This window comes from Pecten maximus, chromosome 12, assembly GCF_902652985.1.
Source record: "Pecten maximus chromosome 12, xPecMax1.1, whole genome shotgun sequence".
In the NCBI taxonomy this organism is placed as follows: domain Eukaryota; kingdom Metazoa; phylum Mollusca; class Bivalvia; order Pectinida; family Pectinidae; genus Pecten; species Pecten maximus.
Genome location: NC_047026.1, coordinates 5,426,709 through 5,445,195, shown reverse-complemented (window position 1 = coordinate 5,445,195; position 18,487 = coordinate 5,426,709). Strand labels below are relative to the sequence as shown.

Sequence of the window (18,487 nt, the reverse complement as noted above, 5' to 3'; positions counted from 1 at the left end):
TGTATGATATTATGATAGACTTTTACCAAATACGTGTCATTTTAGACACTAAAACGATAATTGGCAAATGCTGTATACGCAGCGCCACCTAACATGATTTCTGTAAAAAAATGTGTACCCTCCCTTTTAAATTCAATATATTTCTCGTACAAAAGTACTTGATAAATTTCATATTGCATTGATAGTCTCATGTGATGTTATATTTTATAAAAATGTGTGTTTAGTATGAATTTGTATAATAGAAAGTGTAATTACAGGTTTTTTAACAATATTATCAGTTAAAGATTTACCTTCTTGAAATTTTTTTTTATTTGTAAAGTAGATAAAATGTAATAATCGTTGGAGTACTATCAAATTTTGCTTTTAAAAAACATGTTTGCATATTAATCTTAATACACAACCAAAAAAAATCATCAAAAATTACTGGATAACAAAAGATTTTTGCATACAAAGAAAGGTCATGAAGTAAATTGTATTAAAAAACAAAGGGTTAAAAAGGAGCACCCTGCCTGACACAAGCAGTAAAGTCTGATTGCATTGTTATTTTTGTTGGATTTTTAGCATTTGCCTCTATTTTTCAGTACTTTCGGTACTTTGATATGTTGTCCAAAATTGAGGGTGTATGCATTTAACATAATAAAATCTTGGCATATCCAGTAATTCACCAAATAAATTTGTTTCATTAAATGTTTATGAATATCCATAGATTATTTCTAACCGGAAATTTTGATAGCACTCAATCAATAACTTTGTGGTATTAGACTTTAAATGAAAAGTTAAAAACAATGATTTTCACAAAGAAGACATCAAATTAGGCTGAAATTTAATTTTAGTGTCACGGAGCGTGATGATTAATATACAAAATTAAACCTTAAACAAATGGGGTGAATTTGTTTCACAAATAGGAAATAAAAATGTGTTCTATAATAATTTGTGGTCAAAACATTAGCTTCTTATACAGTATGATGGGGAAATAATGAAATCACCAAAAAAAGAATATATACGTTGAGGATTGGAAATTAATTCCTCCCACATAATCGGAGATATTATGCTTATGACAAAAATATGTTTCCGGGAAAAAAATCGCTGTGGGCCGATTTAGCCCTCCTATGCACCACCTCCTTTTGAGTTTTTCCTCAAATCCTGAGATTTTCCTCAAATTCACTTGTTCAAAAGTAAAATATGCAGTTTTCCTCAAATAAATTTGAGATTTTCCTCAAATATTTGAGGTAGCTACAGAGCAACCTCAAATATGGCAAATTTAGGTCGACTGAGACTCAGAAGACAGAAGACGACAAAGAAGGAGAAATCGTGTGTTTTTACCCAGAGTGAGTCTTGGAGGAATGTCAAGTGAAGTGGACCGCTTTACTCAGCTGAGGATTTCCTTGAGTTACTTGAGGAATTTTTATACAAGCCATATTTGTGGAAATCTCAGTTAAGGAAATCTCAACTTAAGAAAATCTCAAGTTGAGATTTCTTTATACAAGCGGGCCAGGTAATAAAAGATGAAATGATCATCTCTGAATTGAATAATGAGTATTTTCCTTCAATCACTTCGGCCTTTGATGAAGTCATTCCATCTTAACTATTGTGTCTAAGATACATGGGAACCCATCATTAAGATAATGGATACGTGTTCTGTGATACGGAAGTTATATCATCACCAGGTGCTACTATGATGATTAATACTTAATTGACAACAAATATTGTGATTTTTATGACATGTACCGTATTTATTCTGATAAATGTCACTAGATTTGATGACATGTACCATATTTATTCTGATAAATGTCACATGATTTAGTGATGTGTACCATATTTATTCTGATAATGTCACTCGATGATTTAATGACATGTACCATATTTATTCTGATAAATGCAACTAGATTTTGTGATAATTTTTATGTACATGTACCATATTTGTTCTGATAAATGGCACTCGATGATTTACTGACATGTACCATATTTATTCTGATCAATTTTTTTTAGATGATTTAATTACATTTACAATATTTATTCTAATGAATGCCAGTAAATTTTTATGTTTTATATTGTTCCAACAACTTTGTTTACGTCCTTTTGTTCTCAGCTTGTAGAGAATCCTTGACACCTGAGAATAATTGGACTTGAATTTACTTCTTATCCGTCATTCTTAAGACGACCATTTTTTATCACATAACCAGCCTGTTATCCATGGCATCATCTATTCATTCTCATTTGAATGTTTGAAAAGAAGATTTGACTCAAAATAACAATTACATTTTCTAAATCCAAGTAATTTTTGGAACCAAATTGTATCAAGAATAAGTATCTTTGAAATTAACTTAAATTATCTGTCTGATAGTATTTAACTTAATTTCAAAGATACCAATTCCTTTCTCTTACCCTGGACAGGTGTGTCCACACTTGACCAGTGTGAGATTGTCATTCTCTTACCCTGGACAGGTGTGTCCACACTTGACCAGTGTGATATTATCTTTCTGTTACCCTGGACAGGTGTGTCCACACTTGACCAGTGTGATATTATCTTTCTGTTACCCTGGACAGGTGTGTCCACACTTGACCAGTGTGATATTGTCATTCTCTTACCCTGGACAGGTGTGTCCACACTTGACCAGTGTGAGATTGTCATTCTCTTACCCTGGACAGGTGTGTCCACACTTGACCAGTGTGATATTATCTTTCTCTTACCCTGGACAGGTGTGTCCACACTTTACTATTGTGAGATTATTTTTCTCTGACAAAAGTCATTTCGTAATAGCATTCAAAGCTATTACACGTATTCACTCCATTTGAATTAGGAGGGGTAATGTCAGAGACAGCAGCGTTATATATCTGTCATTCAGGCCACAGGGACTTGGCATGAGTTCTAAACCCAACCATGCAAAATCAGCTCCCGTAGAGCACATAAACTTATGAGAAGCTTCTATGGTCTATACATTATTAATTTTGGACCATGGTCTGGAAAATTTGGCCACATCCCTGTGATCTAGCCTATCAAACCTGAAGAATTCCACAATTTCTTTTATCATATCTTGACAATTATATTTTTTTTAAAGTTCCTTAGAAATTGTACATCAATATGATATCAGCAGACAGATTATCATATGTATGTATGTATTAGAACTTAAATGCCGGTGGCCAGGTAGTTCGCATGATAAGAGAGTCCATCCAGAGTTGGGAGGTCCTTGGTTCAAGTCCTGATCTGGTCGCTGCATTTTCCTCTCCTCTTATTGTTACATACCGTACATATTCAAAATACAGATCTTGGAAGTTTTTTTGTTTTTTTTTTTTAATTTTCAACATGTCGATTTTATAACTCTACATTTGATTGATATAGTTATTTTTGTGTGATTGAAATAAATATTCAGGGCAAATAAATACTTAAATGCAATATAAGAATGTTTGTTGTTGATTTTTAGCTCACCTGATCCAAAGGACCAAGGTGAGCTTATGCTCATACTGAGACGTCCAACATCCGTCCATCCGTCTGTCTGACAACAATTACCTTGTGAACACGATAACTTGAGTAAATATGAACAAAGTTTGATGAAACTTTGTATGTAGCCTTCTATTGTCAAGATCTTAAATGAGTACCAAGTAAATGGGAATTATTCAACAGTAACTTACAGAGTTATTGCCCTTTGTAAGAATATTATTATTGGACCTTGTTAACACGATAACTGGAGTAAATATGAACCAAGTTTGTGGAACTTTGTATGCTGCCATATATTGACAAGATCTCAAACAAGTTCGAAAATGGGAATTATTTAACAGTAACTTACAAAGTTATTGCCCTTTGTAGTAATGTTATTAATAATGAAAGGTAAATCTTTTATTATTTGGCAGTGTTGTATGTTGTATAAATGAAGGAAATGTGACATCCTTGGGGCAGGAGAAAGGGGGCCCAATAGGGGAATTATAGCAAACAAACAAAAACAAAAACAAAAAAAAGTAGTTTGAATCATTATTGGGAGAGGAAGAAATAGGAAAATATTTGAAATATAGCTTAATTAGAGTATTTTGCTATAATTACTGAAATATCTAGGTGAGCAATGCAATCCCTATAGGCCTCTTGTTTAAAATTTAGTTATAGTTAAATTTATTTACTGGATTGTATGTACAAATGTATATATTGGGCAATAACTCATGTATTATGTGCAATTCAAATACCACCACACAAAACGATTTGACAACAAATTTTGAAATGCTGTATGATTTACCTATAAACAATGACTGTGAAGTTACAATGTATATACCATCCTACATAATTTACAAAATAACTCAAAAATAAAATATTTATTAAATGCCTTACTCCAGAGACATATATACTGTATAATATGTCTCTGCTTACTGGGTGCAGAAACATGTTATTTCCGCTCGGTGTAATTATATCTATATATGTCTCTAGTATAATATGTGAAAATTCAACATTTAAAATATTATTGTGAATTTATTGTGCAAAATTTTAAATGACACATGATAAAATACAATAATCTGTGAAATATATAATTAGTTAGCCATATTTCCGAATTGTCCGCATTTTGGTCCGGGTTTTATAGTCGCGTTCAAAGCATCCGGTCATTGATTCATTGACAGCCCATATAACAAAAACAGTGGAAACAGATTGAAGTTCAGGTATGTATCAATAATCGAATGGTACACGTTTTTTTTAGAAACTTGGAATGGTATAGACCAGTTAATGATCAGTCCGAAGTTTACACCAATGTTTCCGAACAAAACGCGTTTCTGGCGTAGCGACTTTCTTGACGGGAACCATTAAAATAGATCTTTCAAAATGCAAATGATTGACCAAAGGTGTTTATCTCTAATCTCGCACAATCACGGAAATTAAAGGTCGATTATAAAATACAACTGTCTTTATATATTTACTTTTTTAAATTATTAATGTGCCAAATACCTGTATTTGTTTGCGGTACCGTTGAGAAAAATGACAAAGTTTATGCCTGTGAGTAGTTGTAATGGGAGAATGGAGGGCTATTCCAGTTGACAACAAATAAAAAAAAAAACCTATAAAGGGCATCTACAGTAAAGAAATGATCTTACAGTAGAACACCAACAATTAAATTTCATTACAGTTTTTATATTTCTGTGTAAATAGTATTAAGCCCATTAATTTGCTTATTAACTTAATTAAGCCAATCCATACATGTAGGAGCTAGAGTTTGAAATAGACTATTGAATTCTAGTTCTCAGCGATTAGTGATGTCATCATGTCCACCGACTAGCCCCTCCCACAGGTTCTCAGGATTTGTTCAATAGGATGCTTTAAAAGTCAATCTCTTCCTTGTTATTTAACCACATTTTAAATGTCTTCATGTAACTGGGTTGGGTTAGGTCCCAGGTGGATGACAAAATAGGACAACTCCAAAAGGTTGTTCTCATTATTTATTCAATCCATTTCGGTTCAGTAACCAAATTCCAGATTCAATTCAAGTTCTGTAATAAATACAAATAAAACACAATTAGATCTCACAAATGCAAAACACTTGCATTCATAAATACATCCATGCATTCATACATGTATACATGCATACATGTATACCCACACACACACATACACACATACATACATATCCTAGGCCTTATTCATTTAACTAACTTCTAACAATGTATAAAATGCTCGATCAATTAACTACACAATATATGAATGTATCACATCCACAGTATAAGGGGAGATAATCTACCCCTTATCTACATTTAACCTTATATTAATAAATATAATACAGAATTATATTTCCAAGTTACAAATACTTATTTTACACGAAACTACATCATTCATGTACTCATAATAGACATGTACCTGCTATGGGCTGAACTTTCTCTGGCAATCTAATCTTCTGATTAGATCTAAACAGGTTGACCCAGGGTCCTATACACAAATAAAATATACTAATTAGCAAAGTTGCAATAATTAAGGTATCTCCACATAAAATACAATATTGACATTATGTCTTTACAATAATACATTGTATACACTTGATATACACTTGATAGATTATTATGGATTTACAAAATCAGTCTTACAACATTTTGTCAGACTTGTATCAAACCAACATCAAAAATAGACAATTTCATACTATTTACAAGAGTATGTGAAATACATGTTAGTAAAGAATAGAAAGAAAACTTACAGGAGTAGATCACTGAATTTATCTTCCAAAACCACGTCGGAAATCTATCGCCATAACTTTTGAAATGCCGGACGGATGTACAGGTAGAACCGGTACCTTCTTCTTGAACTTCCAGCAGAAAAACTGCCAGATTCAACACAAAGACTTAGACACAAACAATAAAAGTGGAGGGAAAAATATAAACCAATAAAAACATATGTACTATCTTATCATAACCAATAAAACCCATGTTGACAATCATGTGACCAACATAATGGTTTGACCCAAAAGCCTTATTACTTACACCTGTATATACCTATACAGGTAACAACCTGTATCTACCTATACAGGTAACATACACTCTTCCATACTCACGCACACACACATTCCTAGTCACTACAGGTAAAGACACACACAAAGACATGCATGGACATACCTGGACAACACACTGCATAGTGATTAGATGAATGTGAGGTGCTGGTGCATTGATGATGATGCTACTTAATAAATGACTAATTACTAGATTAGATACAATATAACTATATAAATCACCCTGCCACATTCTCCCTCTGCTTAAAGATGTCGTCCCCGGCATCTACAATTAAACAAGTAAATTAAGGGATTATCCATGTTAATTACATCCCCATATCGAGGAGACTGGATTTCTGCAAAAGATACAAAGTTTTATTATTTTGTGAGCAGGATGAAGTTTCTGAAACAAATAAAATGATTTTAGTAAATTTCTGGACATTAAGGTAAAACAATATATATAACAAGATGGTCAACTCTAAACAACACCACTGTCAGTGACCACCTTCAGAAGTGCTCTGGTAAGGTCATTTTGAGCATTCCTGAACTCTCCAGATTTAGCCAGATCCCTTATATAATTTGCCCTTCCTATCCAATCCGGTTGTTGACTTAGGACATATTGCCCACTCTGCATCCACTTTGGTTGCATTCTGGTCCGCTTGGGTCGAGAAACCGTTTCCTCCTGGTCACTACTGTCTTCTCCCTCATCCTCCTCCTTTGGTAGGGAGTGATCGCTGTCGTCGTCTTCCCTATCCTGTGACGCCTGGTCGTCACCAGTGTCCGAGGGGGCATCTTCGTCAGGATGGTTGTCCTGTTCCTCTGAGGTATCAGGGGTACCAACCAGTCCCTGTGGAATTACTTCCAACGTGACCTCTTCGTCGCTCTCCTCCTGATAGGGGTTACTAAGTCCTATCCTGGGGCTCTTTGGTTTCTGCCTCGGGGCCGGTTGTGGTGGCCTTTTGGTGGTATCTGGAGTAGGTGGTTTGGGATTAGTCTCCAGTCCTACAGGTAACAGGAGGTTTCTGTGGAGAGTTCTTTTTCTTCCTGTTCCATCCTGTTTCTGTACTATATATACTGGCACTTCGTTGTTGGGCTGGCTTATAACTGTGTATAATTCTTCCTCCCACCTGTCTGCTATTTTGTGTTTCCCGTCAAACGCAACCACTTTTACCAGCACGTTGTCTCCTTGTTCTAGGACAGCACCTCTTACTTTCAGATCATACCCAGTTTTCTGTTTCGTCTGTGCTTTGTTGACATGCTTCTGGGCGATGTCGTAAGCTTCCTTCAGGCGATCCTTCATCTGTTTGATGTAGACTGAAGTGGGCTCAGCTCTCCCCGAGTTCTTGGTTAGTCCAAAAGCAAGGTCTACTGGCAAAAGTGGTTCACGTCCAAACATCAGGAAATATGGGGAGAATCCTGTGCTCTCCTGCCTGGTGCAGTTATATGCATGGACTAGTGTTGGAACATGGGATTTCCAGTCTTGTTTGTATGGAGTCTCCAGTGTCCGTAACATTCCGAGGAGGGTTCGATTGAATCTCTCACAGATTCCATTTCCCATCGGGTGGTATGGGGTTGTTCTTGACTTGCTCATTCCTGTCAACTGACATAGCTCCTTGATCAACTTTCCTTCGAAGTTGGGACCCTGGTCGCTGTGGATTCGTTGTGGCAGACCATAATGTACTACGAAATGTCTGAAGAATGCCTCAGCAGTTGTTTTGGCAGTTGAGTTTCGTGTGGGGACAGCTACCGCATATCTAGTGAAATGATCCACTATTACAAGGATGTTCTGGTATCCTCCTTTTGACATCTCTAATGAGAGGAAGTCCATAGTCACAAGCTCCAATGGCTGGGAGGTGGTGATGTTGGTCAGTGGTGCTTTGTCTGTAGTGGTCCTCTTATGACGACATCGATCGCATGTGCGAATCCATGTTTCTGCATCCTTCACCATCCCTGGCCAAAAGAACCTATTTCTCAGAAGAGAAATAGTACGTTCTCTCCCTTGATGTCCCATATCATTATGTAGATACCGTAGCGCTGTGTTGGTATGGATCTGTGGTAATACTAGTTGTTCTACAGTCTCATTTTCTTGTTGGACATGACGATACAGTAAGCCGTCCTGCAGCCTCAATTTGTCAAAACTATCCAGGAACTTTTGGTGAGTCCTCAAGTTATCTAATGGGAGTTCCTGCTTCCTTGGTTTCCTGGCTCCTCGGACTCTGGGTATCCACCAGCCTATAATAGGGTCGCTAACCTGGTCCTTGCGTAAGCTCCTTATAGGGAAAACTGCCCCATCCTCATCTTCCTCGATGACATTCCCATCTATTGTCAAACACTCAGCATATGGTGGTGTTACTGCATTACAGCAGACTGCCTGGACAGACTCCATTTCAATGGTTTTACTCTCTTCCTCCGTGGTAGTAAGCCCAGGCAACCTGGACATCCCATCCGCATCTGCGTTGCTGGAGCCAGGTCTATATGTGATGGAGAAGTCATAGGATGCTAGGGCTGCGATCCACCTCTGGGATGTAGCATCCAACTTGGCTGAAGTGAGTACGTACGTAAGTGGGTTGTTATCAGTCAGGACAGAGAACTTGGCCCCCACTAAGTAGTCATGGAACTTCTCACATACTGCCCATTTAAGGGCCAGGAACTCTTGTTTGTGGGCAGGATATCGTTTCTCAGTCTTGCTGAGTGCTCTACTAGCATAGGCAATGACTCGTTTCTGGTTATCCTGTTCCTGGTAAAGGACTGCCCCTAGACCTAAAATACAGGCATCGGTGTGTAGGATAAATGGCTTGTTAAAGTCTGGATATCCAAGGATAGGTGGGCACTGTAGTTGTTCCTTCAGGTTGTGGAATGCATCTTCCTGAGCAGCCTCCCATATCCATTTGGGCTTATCCTTCCTATAAGGCTTCTCCTTCGCTTTCCTTGGTGTGGGTATAAGGTCTGTCAGAGGTCTCGCTATTTTGGCAAAGTCCTTAACGAAACGTCTGTAGTAGCCAACAAATCCTAGGAATTGTCTAACTTGTTCCGGTGATGTTGGGGTTGGCCACGACTTCACCTTTTCCAGTTTCTCAGGATCAGGTTCTACACCACTCTCTGACACTATGTGTCCCACAAACTTCACCTTCTTCATAAATAAGGAGCATTTGTCTGGTGATAGCTTCAAGCCCTCTTCCTGAAACCGCTGAAATATAGTGTCAAGCCTGGCCATGTGCTCGTCATATGTCTGAGCAAAGATGATAACATCGTCCATGTACACAAAACATATCTTTAAGTTCATGTCCCATAAGATGTGTTCCATCAGACGTTGGTACGTTGCAGGAGAATTAGCGAGTCCAAAGGGCATCCTAACATACTCGTAAAAACCCAGGGGTCCTACGGTAAATGCTGTCCTCTCCTTATGGTCCCCTTCTAACTCTACCTGGTGGTACCCAGCCTTCATGTCCACTGTGCTAAAGAATTTGTTACCTCCCAAAGCCTCCAGTATTTCCTCAATTCTCGGGAGGGCATGGGCATCCTTGATCGTCCTTTGGTTCAGCTGTCTGTAATCCACACACATTCGTAGCTTACCATTCTTTTTCCTACATAAGACCACGTTGGAGGCCCATGGTGAATGGGAGCGCTGGATCACTCCACTAGCCAGAAGTTGCTGCAGGTGGTTCCTTACCTCTTCGAACATGGCAGGTGGAATCCGGCGGTGTCTCTGCTTGAATGGTGTGGTGTCTGTGAGGTCGATTCGGTGTCTGACAGCACTAGAGAGTCCTAGGTCTACATCTGATACAGAAAATACATTCTGGTATTTCTTCAGCATCTCCTTAACATCCTCCACCTGAGTCTGTGTGAGGTCCTCTGTGCAAATGTTGACCTGGTCCAGGATATCCATCGAGGTATCTTCTCCCTGTGGTATATCTGCACTGCCCTCCACGGAAACGGGTTGGAGTTCACAAAGTATAGCCCTAGGTGATATCGTTACTGTCCTGGTAGTTACATTTGAGATCCGAACATCTATTGGTCTCCGGTCTTTCGGTCCATAAGCTACTAGCGTAGGAGCAATATCAAGGTCATCTGGTATTGCCGACCTCTGGGTGGGGTGGACCATGGCACAAACCTGCTGGTACCCGAGGCACTTGTCAAGGTATCCTCTCACTGTGATATCAGAGTTGGGTGAGATGGTGACTCTGTTTGTACCTGCCAACTTGACAACTGCCAATCGATGCTGATTGCGCTCCAGCTCCTTGTCTCTCAGGTGCATACATCGAAAGGCAAGATAGTAGGGCATGGTGAGACTAGAGTCCTGTAGAAATCTTGATCCGTGTATGTCTTTGGTCTTACTCATCAATATGTTGAGGATGTTCGTTCCTATCAGTACGGGGACGAAACCGTTATAGTTGCTGTCTGGGACCACGAGCATGATACATCCTTCCAATATCTGGTCACCGTTGATTCCTATTAATTGCAGATCGACTTCTATAATGCCATCATAAGGTAACTGCTGCCCATCTGCACACTCAATGTTGAGGACTGTCGTCAGTGGCTGAATTTCAATGTCGCTGAGATAGGACTGGTAAAATCTCCTACTAATAGTGGAGACTGTTGAGCCTGTATCTAAAAGGGCTCTAGTTTCATGTCCTCCCACCTCAATGCTTACCTCGTTCGCCGTTCCTATCAGTTCAACATCTGGTGTTGGCTTCCTGGGGCTTGCTGGGTCCCTGCCTATCATCTGCCCCCCGATGTAGGCATGTTGGAGTTTAACGGCTGCTTGGAATGGTCCAGCCTAACCTTGCATCCGATCCTTAGGTGCCCTGGTTGGTTACATCGCCAGCATACAGGTTCATCTGTTGGGTTGTCCCTTCTCCTGTTCTCCTGTGTATTCGGAATCTGTGCAGATTTCCTATCACTGTGGTGCTTAGGGTTGCCATACTGACCTTGCCCTCTAGGAGGTATAGGTCTCCCAGGATTATCCCGCAGCTTCTCAACTTCCCCTGCAAGCTGGTGAATCATTCCCTTCAGCTCATCAAATTGGGACTTCTGATCCACAGCTGCTTTTGCTGGTGTAGCCTTAGTTCCCTCTTCTCGTCTCTTATCTTTATCTTTCTCCACGCGACGAACCGCCACCCTTAGTTGGTCGAAGTCCTTAATTGTCTCGTAGAGGTATCCTGTCGTATCCTTAAGGTGTCCTACCAGGCCACTCCAAAACATTTCCCGCAGCATGCCATTCTGTTCATCAACAGGAAAGGGGTGCTTCTGGCAGGCTTTGGAAAGTAGATCCTCAAGGCGGCATCCCCAAGTGGTGACATCTTCATCCTTTCCTTGCCTTGCACTGTAAAAAGTGGCAAGCACCGACTCTGGTTTGTCGACTGTTCCATAGATGCTTTCCATCTTCAGTAACAGCTCACTCACCGGAGTTCCTGGTCTAAGCCTCATTGCTATCCTACTGGCTTCTCCTCGCAATGATCTCCTGATGGCAGCTGCTATCTGATCCTTTGTGAAGTCTTCCTTCTGGAGAGACTCTACCTCATATCTCCAAAGATCATACGTGACGTCACCCTTGCCATCTCCTGAAAAGACTGGAAGTCGTGGGGGTTGTGCCACCAGGATTCGAGGTTGTATGGGTGGTGGTTTGAGAGCCTCAGCCCTTTCTGAATCCTCCTGCTTCGGGGTAAGATTACCAGCTGGGGAAGTCATATAGCTACGAAGCCATGATACAGTTCCATGCACTGTGGAGGCTTCCGGCTTCACCTTCAACTGTTTAAAGGCTGCGATAATGTTCATTACTTCTTGAGTGCTCAATTCACTTACTTCCTCTGACTGGCTGGACATGTCGGTAGCCTGCTCCTCCTCCTCAGGAATGGTGTCTAACTTACTATCCAATACCTCTATCTCGCTTGTAGACATGTTAGGAGTGTAAGATAGTATAACTGATATATGATACTTACCCCCTGAAAATGAATAACAATGGCTATTGCATATATATGTAACTAATTCACCAGTACCTGTAACACAACTAGAATATGAGGTGAGACTCCTGCAATCAAAATGGTTACAAGTGACATATACATGTAATAACAGCGATGAAACAATGATTAACATGTGCATGTGTGGTGATTGGATGGGAAGACATGTACATGCATCACAAATACTAGCATCCCTACACGCAAAACCTCGCACCACCCACGAACCACCATCAACTGATAGAGACCTGTATCCACTACCCTACTATGGCGACTATCAAATACCATGAGGAGATAGCGATGAAATAGAGTATAGAATGAAAGGTGTTAGAACATACTCATGTATCATAAATACAAATCTATATGGAATACACATGTATTGGTACCATCTCTCTGGTCAACAAGGCAAACAAACTTATGAGTGATATGATTAAATTAAATAGTACCTGATAAGTAATCAAAAGGCCATACAATGTCCTTACTTGAATACAACCATACTATGGAAAGTTATAGATACCAAAAAGTTCTTGAGTTGAGCTCAGTTCACAGTTGATGCCAAATCCCAGGAACAAAATCTCATCACTGCTTTAAAAGTCTCACCATCACTTCATGGCTTGATGTCTTCATGTACACACATGTATGATAATCCAGGGAAAAGTCTCCATGTATACAAACAAATGTATAATAATCCTAGGAAGAGTCTTGATGACGTATACACACGTGTGTGCTAATCATAGAAAGAGTCTTGATGACGTGTACACACACATGTATACTAATCCAAGGGAAAGTCTTGATGATGTGTACACACATGTATACTAATCCACACATGTATACTAATCTAAGGAAAAGTCTTGATGACGTACACACATGTTTACTAATCCACACATGTATACTAATCTAAGGAAAAGTCACAATGTATACGTGTCCACTTATGTGTCTGGATACATCTCTGCCACATATGGTGATCACACATAAACAGCCTCCTTCAGCTTCCGTGTCTACTCCTGAAATCCTGGGTCCCTACATGGGCGCCAATGTAACTGGGTTGGGTTAGGTCCCAGGTGGATGACAAAATAGGACAACTCCAAAAGGTTGTTCTCATTATTTATTCAATCCATTTCGGTTCAGTAACCAAATTCCAGATTCAATTCAAGTTCTGTAATAAATACAAATAAAACACAATTAGATCTCACAAATGCAAAACACTTGCATTCATAAATACATCCATGCATTCATACATGTATACATGCATACATGTATACCCACACACACACATACACACATACATACATATCCTAGGCCTTATTCATTTAACTAACTTCTAACAATGTATAAAATGCTCGATCAATTAACTACACAATATATGAATGTATCACATCCACAGTATAAGGGGAGATAATCTACCCCTTATCTACATTTAACCTTATATTAATAAATATAATACAGAATTATATTTCCAAGTTACAAATACTTATTTTACACGAAACTACATCATTCATGTACTCATAATAGACATGTACCTGCTATGGGCTGAACTTTCTCTGGCAATCTAATCTTCTGATTAGATCTAAACAGGTTGACCCAGGGTCCTATACACAAATAAAATATACTAATTAGCAAAGTTGCAATAATTAAGGTATCTCCACATAAAATACAATATTGACATTATGTCTTTACAATAATACATTGTATACACTTGATATACACTTGATAGATTATTATGGATTTACAAAATCAGTCTTACAACATTTTGTCAGACTTGTATCAAACCAACATCAAAAATAGACAATTTCATACTATTTACAAGAGTATGTGAAATACATGTTAGTAAAGAATAGAAAGAAAACTTACAGGAGTAGATCACTGAATTTATCTTCCAAAACCACGACGGAAATCTATCGCCATAACTTTTGAAATGCCGGACGGATGTACAGGTAGAACCGGTACCTTCTTCTTGAACTTCCAGCAGAAAAACTGCCAGATTCAACACAAAGACTTAGACACAAACAATAAAAGTGGAGGGAAAAATATAAACCAATAAAAACATATGTACTATCTTATCATAACCAATAAAACCCATGTTGACAATCATGTGACCAACATAATGGTTTGACCCAAAAGCCTTATTACTTACACCTGTATATACCTATACAGGTAACAACCTGTATCTACCTATACAGGTAACATACACTCTTCCATACTCACGCACACACACATTCCTAGTCACTACAGGTAAAGACACACACAAAGACATGCATGGACATACCTGGACAACACACTGCATAGTGATTAGATGAATGTGAGGTGCTGGTGCATTGATGATGATGCTACTTAATAAATGACTAATTACTAGATTAGATACAATATAACTATATAAATCACCCTGCCACATTCATAATGAAGAATCAATAATTCTCTTACCTGTTGTACCTTTCAGTTTTCACTGCTATATCAGTAATTATCATCTTGTCCTATACCCTCGTCTGTCAATACATCCAATCAAGGTAAATAACTTGACCGGCATAAATAAATGACCTAATTTCAGGAAAATTGTATTTGTAGACAAACCGTCGAAGATGTGCCGCTGGTAATTGTCTCAATCGACAGGTACATTTTCAGGAGGTACATGATTCACTATATATAAAGCCATAGAACTATCACTAGACTAGATTACCGTAAATATTCGGGTATAGTGCGCACTCGCGTATAGTGCGCAGGTACGTTTTTGAGGTTCATTTTCAAAAAAAAAAAAAAAAAAAAAATTTTTTTTCAATATTCAACTGAGCGGTAGAAATCTAGATGAATTCTAAAGCATGAGATGATAGGAATTTGTAACTTATGAAAGCTTATTTACCACATTTAATTGGAATCACCGGTCAGATTTGACACATTGGATTGACAGGTTGTTTACATTATACCGCGACAGGCCTAGTCAGCTTGCAAATTGTAGCGGTCCCATCTACGCTGTTGTACAAACAAAATAATTAATCCTACCCTCAATTACCTTGTGATTTTCACGCAGGTATGATCTCTTACAAGTGTTGTCTGTCCACGAACATACAAAGCTAATTAAGCTCAATTATAACAAGATTGACTAGTAAGCTGACTGCTACGTAATGTAACACAGGCCGCCATTTTGTATACAGTACGGAAACAAGTCTGCTGTCGTCGTGCTGGTCACAACTTTTATGTCAATGAATTAACATATGTAATGGATAAATCTACAGTGCAGACAATAAATAAGAGTACCCCCGGTAGTTTTCACAGTCAGATCGTATTTTATATGGCCAGTTGGTCAGTGACTGCCGCATGAGATCAAGGCATTAGTGTTACCCTTGCCTAATTGCGCATGCGTGCTGTTACAGCTTCCGTAAATAAACAAGTTGAACGTTATCAGTTTCTGGCAGCACTCTGGATTAATAAGATGATTAATTTAGAAGTATGAAATAACTAAGTACTGCTATATCATTTCAAGTTTTGTTTGATGTTAATTGAGATGTTATACATCGTTTTGGACCTGAATACGGGAACATGCTCAAGTGAGATCGTATGTGTACGGAACGTGTGGCTCACGATCGCGATCGACTTAGATAAATCCACGTAATTGCTGATAAATACACAATTTCAAGGAATTAAACATCAAAATAACTATTCATTTCTTTGATTATTTGTTAACTATTACTTTCTAAATGCTTTATATATGTAATATATATATATATAAGTATTAAATCAATCCTGCTGTGAAAGGAAACGATCACAAATCTCAGTCAAATCACATTCATTCTGACTGGGAAAAGGCTTGTACTTGCGTATAGTGCGCAGTGGTCTTTTTCACTTGTCAATTTTTGAAAAAAAGTGCGCACTATACGCGAATATTTACGGTATATATAATTGGATGTATTGACAGACGAGGCTAGGACCTGTGATTAGACTCTACTTGACCAAAGCCAATTAACCTCCAGTGGGCATGGCCTAATCTATTATTCTGACGAGTGTAAGGACAGCCTGAATGAATAATGTAATGTCATGAAGACAAAGATAATTTAAATGAAAGAAAAAAATATTTACGAAAATATAATTCATTATCAAACACCTTCTTTAATTAACACCAATATATTTTTAACAGTTTCTTCTTTTGGAATAATATGGTTGGAAAATAAATTTATAAATGATAATTCTTTAGTGATAATTTGTGGAAAATGGTGAGTCTCTCCTATAAAAATGGTATAGTGACTCTTGAAATTCTATAACACCCAAATGTATAACTAGCACTGGCTTGAATTTTCTAATTAAAGAATATCATTATAATATGTTAATTATTAGTTTCAGCTCTTGTTGACCTATTTACACGGATAAAAGGGATAATGACAATAAATTCAGTTTCTTATTTTTGTAAAGATATTATGGTACTAACAAATTTTATTGTTTTGTCATTGTTTCAGGTTAGATGACCGATGTCAGAAAATGTTGGTAGACTTCTGCAATGGTCAGTTTGATGCCAGAATCACTTGTGACAAAGTCAGTGCTGACTATCATGAAGTGACTAATCTTGTGTCTCAAGACTGGGCAAAGCGAAGACGGGGATTCCTAGCCGAGACTTTTATAAAACCACCTGTTATCATTCACTGTTGCGTTTCCTTGCAACATTGAAGTGTTCCGCATCGTAATTGACCCCAAAGTTGGACGACAGACATCAAGTGGAATAGAAATTTTCACCTACTCGAAAAAAGTAGACAAATGTTGGCTAAATGGACTATCTGAACAGTCTAACACTGATTCAACCATGAAACCTGCAAGCATGATTTATCAACAAGTTGGGAAAGCTATGATGCAAGATCCAGGGATATTATGTTTCAGCAATGTTCAATATCGCCCTTTTGGTGAGTGGCATCCGGACAAAAACATGCCTGCTTCAACTGACTTTCCAAATGCTCAAGATTTAAGACATCATAAACTGTCTTCATTGAGCTTTTGTGAGTCAAATTTCTGTAAGAGTGTCCAGAACAGTTAACGGGAGTGCTGTCGGGATACAACGTCTGGAGATTTGGGGCCAACCATCCCGCTCTTGTCGAATAGAAATCCTGAACAGAGTCAAGGCCTTGTGCCTGTCTTCAGTACCTGCCAATGTACAGGACAATGCCAGTACAGTGACCAAAGAAGTTAGAAATCCTGTCTCTAACAATATCAGTGTTGATGTCTACCATGAAAAGGGAATAGAGGTTCCCCAGGACTTTGTTGACAAGATCACTTGTGACATCATGACAGTTCCCATGCTGTTGCCGTGTGGGGAAAATATTGATCAGTCAACTTTGGAGAAACACAACAGTAATGAAGCCTCCTGGGGTCGTCCTCCGAGTGACCCTTACACTGGAATACACTTTCACGGAAATCTCCAGCCAATTCCTAATACCTCACTGAAGACTAGAATTGATAAATTTGTACTGACACACAGTGAAACTCTTGGCCATCTACCTCGTACCTTAGGGAAAAGTAACATTTATACCTCAAAACGACCATTAGCAAGTAAGATTGTGTCACCAAACATGGCATACGACAATGTGCAGGGAAGTTGTAAAACTCCTGTAAATAACAAAAGAACTATTTGTGACGTTACAGAAAACTCTGAGACAGCAGGCAGAGCGAAGCGGTTGAAGAATTCTGTAATATATTGCAAGAGCATCAAAAGTGAAACCAAAATTAGTGCTACTGATTGTATGACAAAGATTTATAAAGAACCTCCTAGTAGAACACAGACACAGACAGGAGACAGGAGTGGGACCACACATGGCGACAGTCTGAAATACAGTCTCGATTCAGCTCTTGCTTCAACTCTTGGGTCGTTGCCTTCATTTACAAAATTTTCAACAGCTTCTTTGAAAAACCAAAATTCTAGAAACCTGAAAGATGTTTCCAGTGGTGAACAAATGTGTTGTATGTGCTATAAGGATGGTAGTATGATGTACAAGGGAGTGTGTGAACACCTAATGTGTAGGGGATGCCTCACAAGCAATACTGGCACTTTGATATGCTCAACATGTAGGGCAGTGTGGGATCGAGGGGAGATAACTAGAGTTCATAGATGAATTTGGG

At 38.4% G+C, this 18,487-nt stretch overlaps 1 protein-coding gene across 1 annotated transcript; it reads left to right on the top strand.

Annotated features, from left to right (window-relative positions):
- The first annotated feature begins 14,438 nt into the window (after window positions 1-14,438).
- Window positions 14,439-18,487, top strand: LOC117339439 (RING finger protein 37-like). The gene is given in 4 exon segments (XM_033901018.1): window positions 14,439-14,696; window positions 16,840-17,014; window positions 17,016-17,366; window positions 17,368-18,487. Coding segments are annotated over 4 exon segments (1,641 nt in total). The 5' UTR covers window positions 14,439-14,694; the 3' UTR covers window positions 18,481-18,487.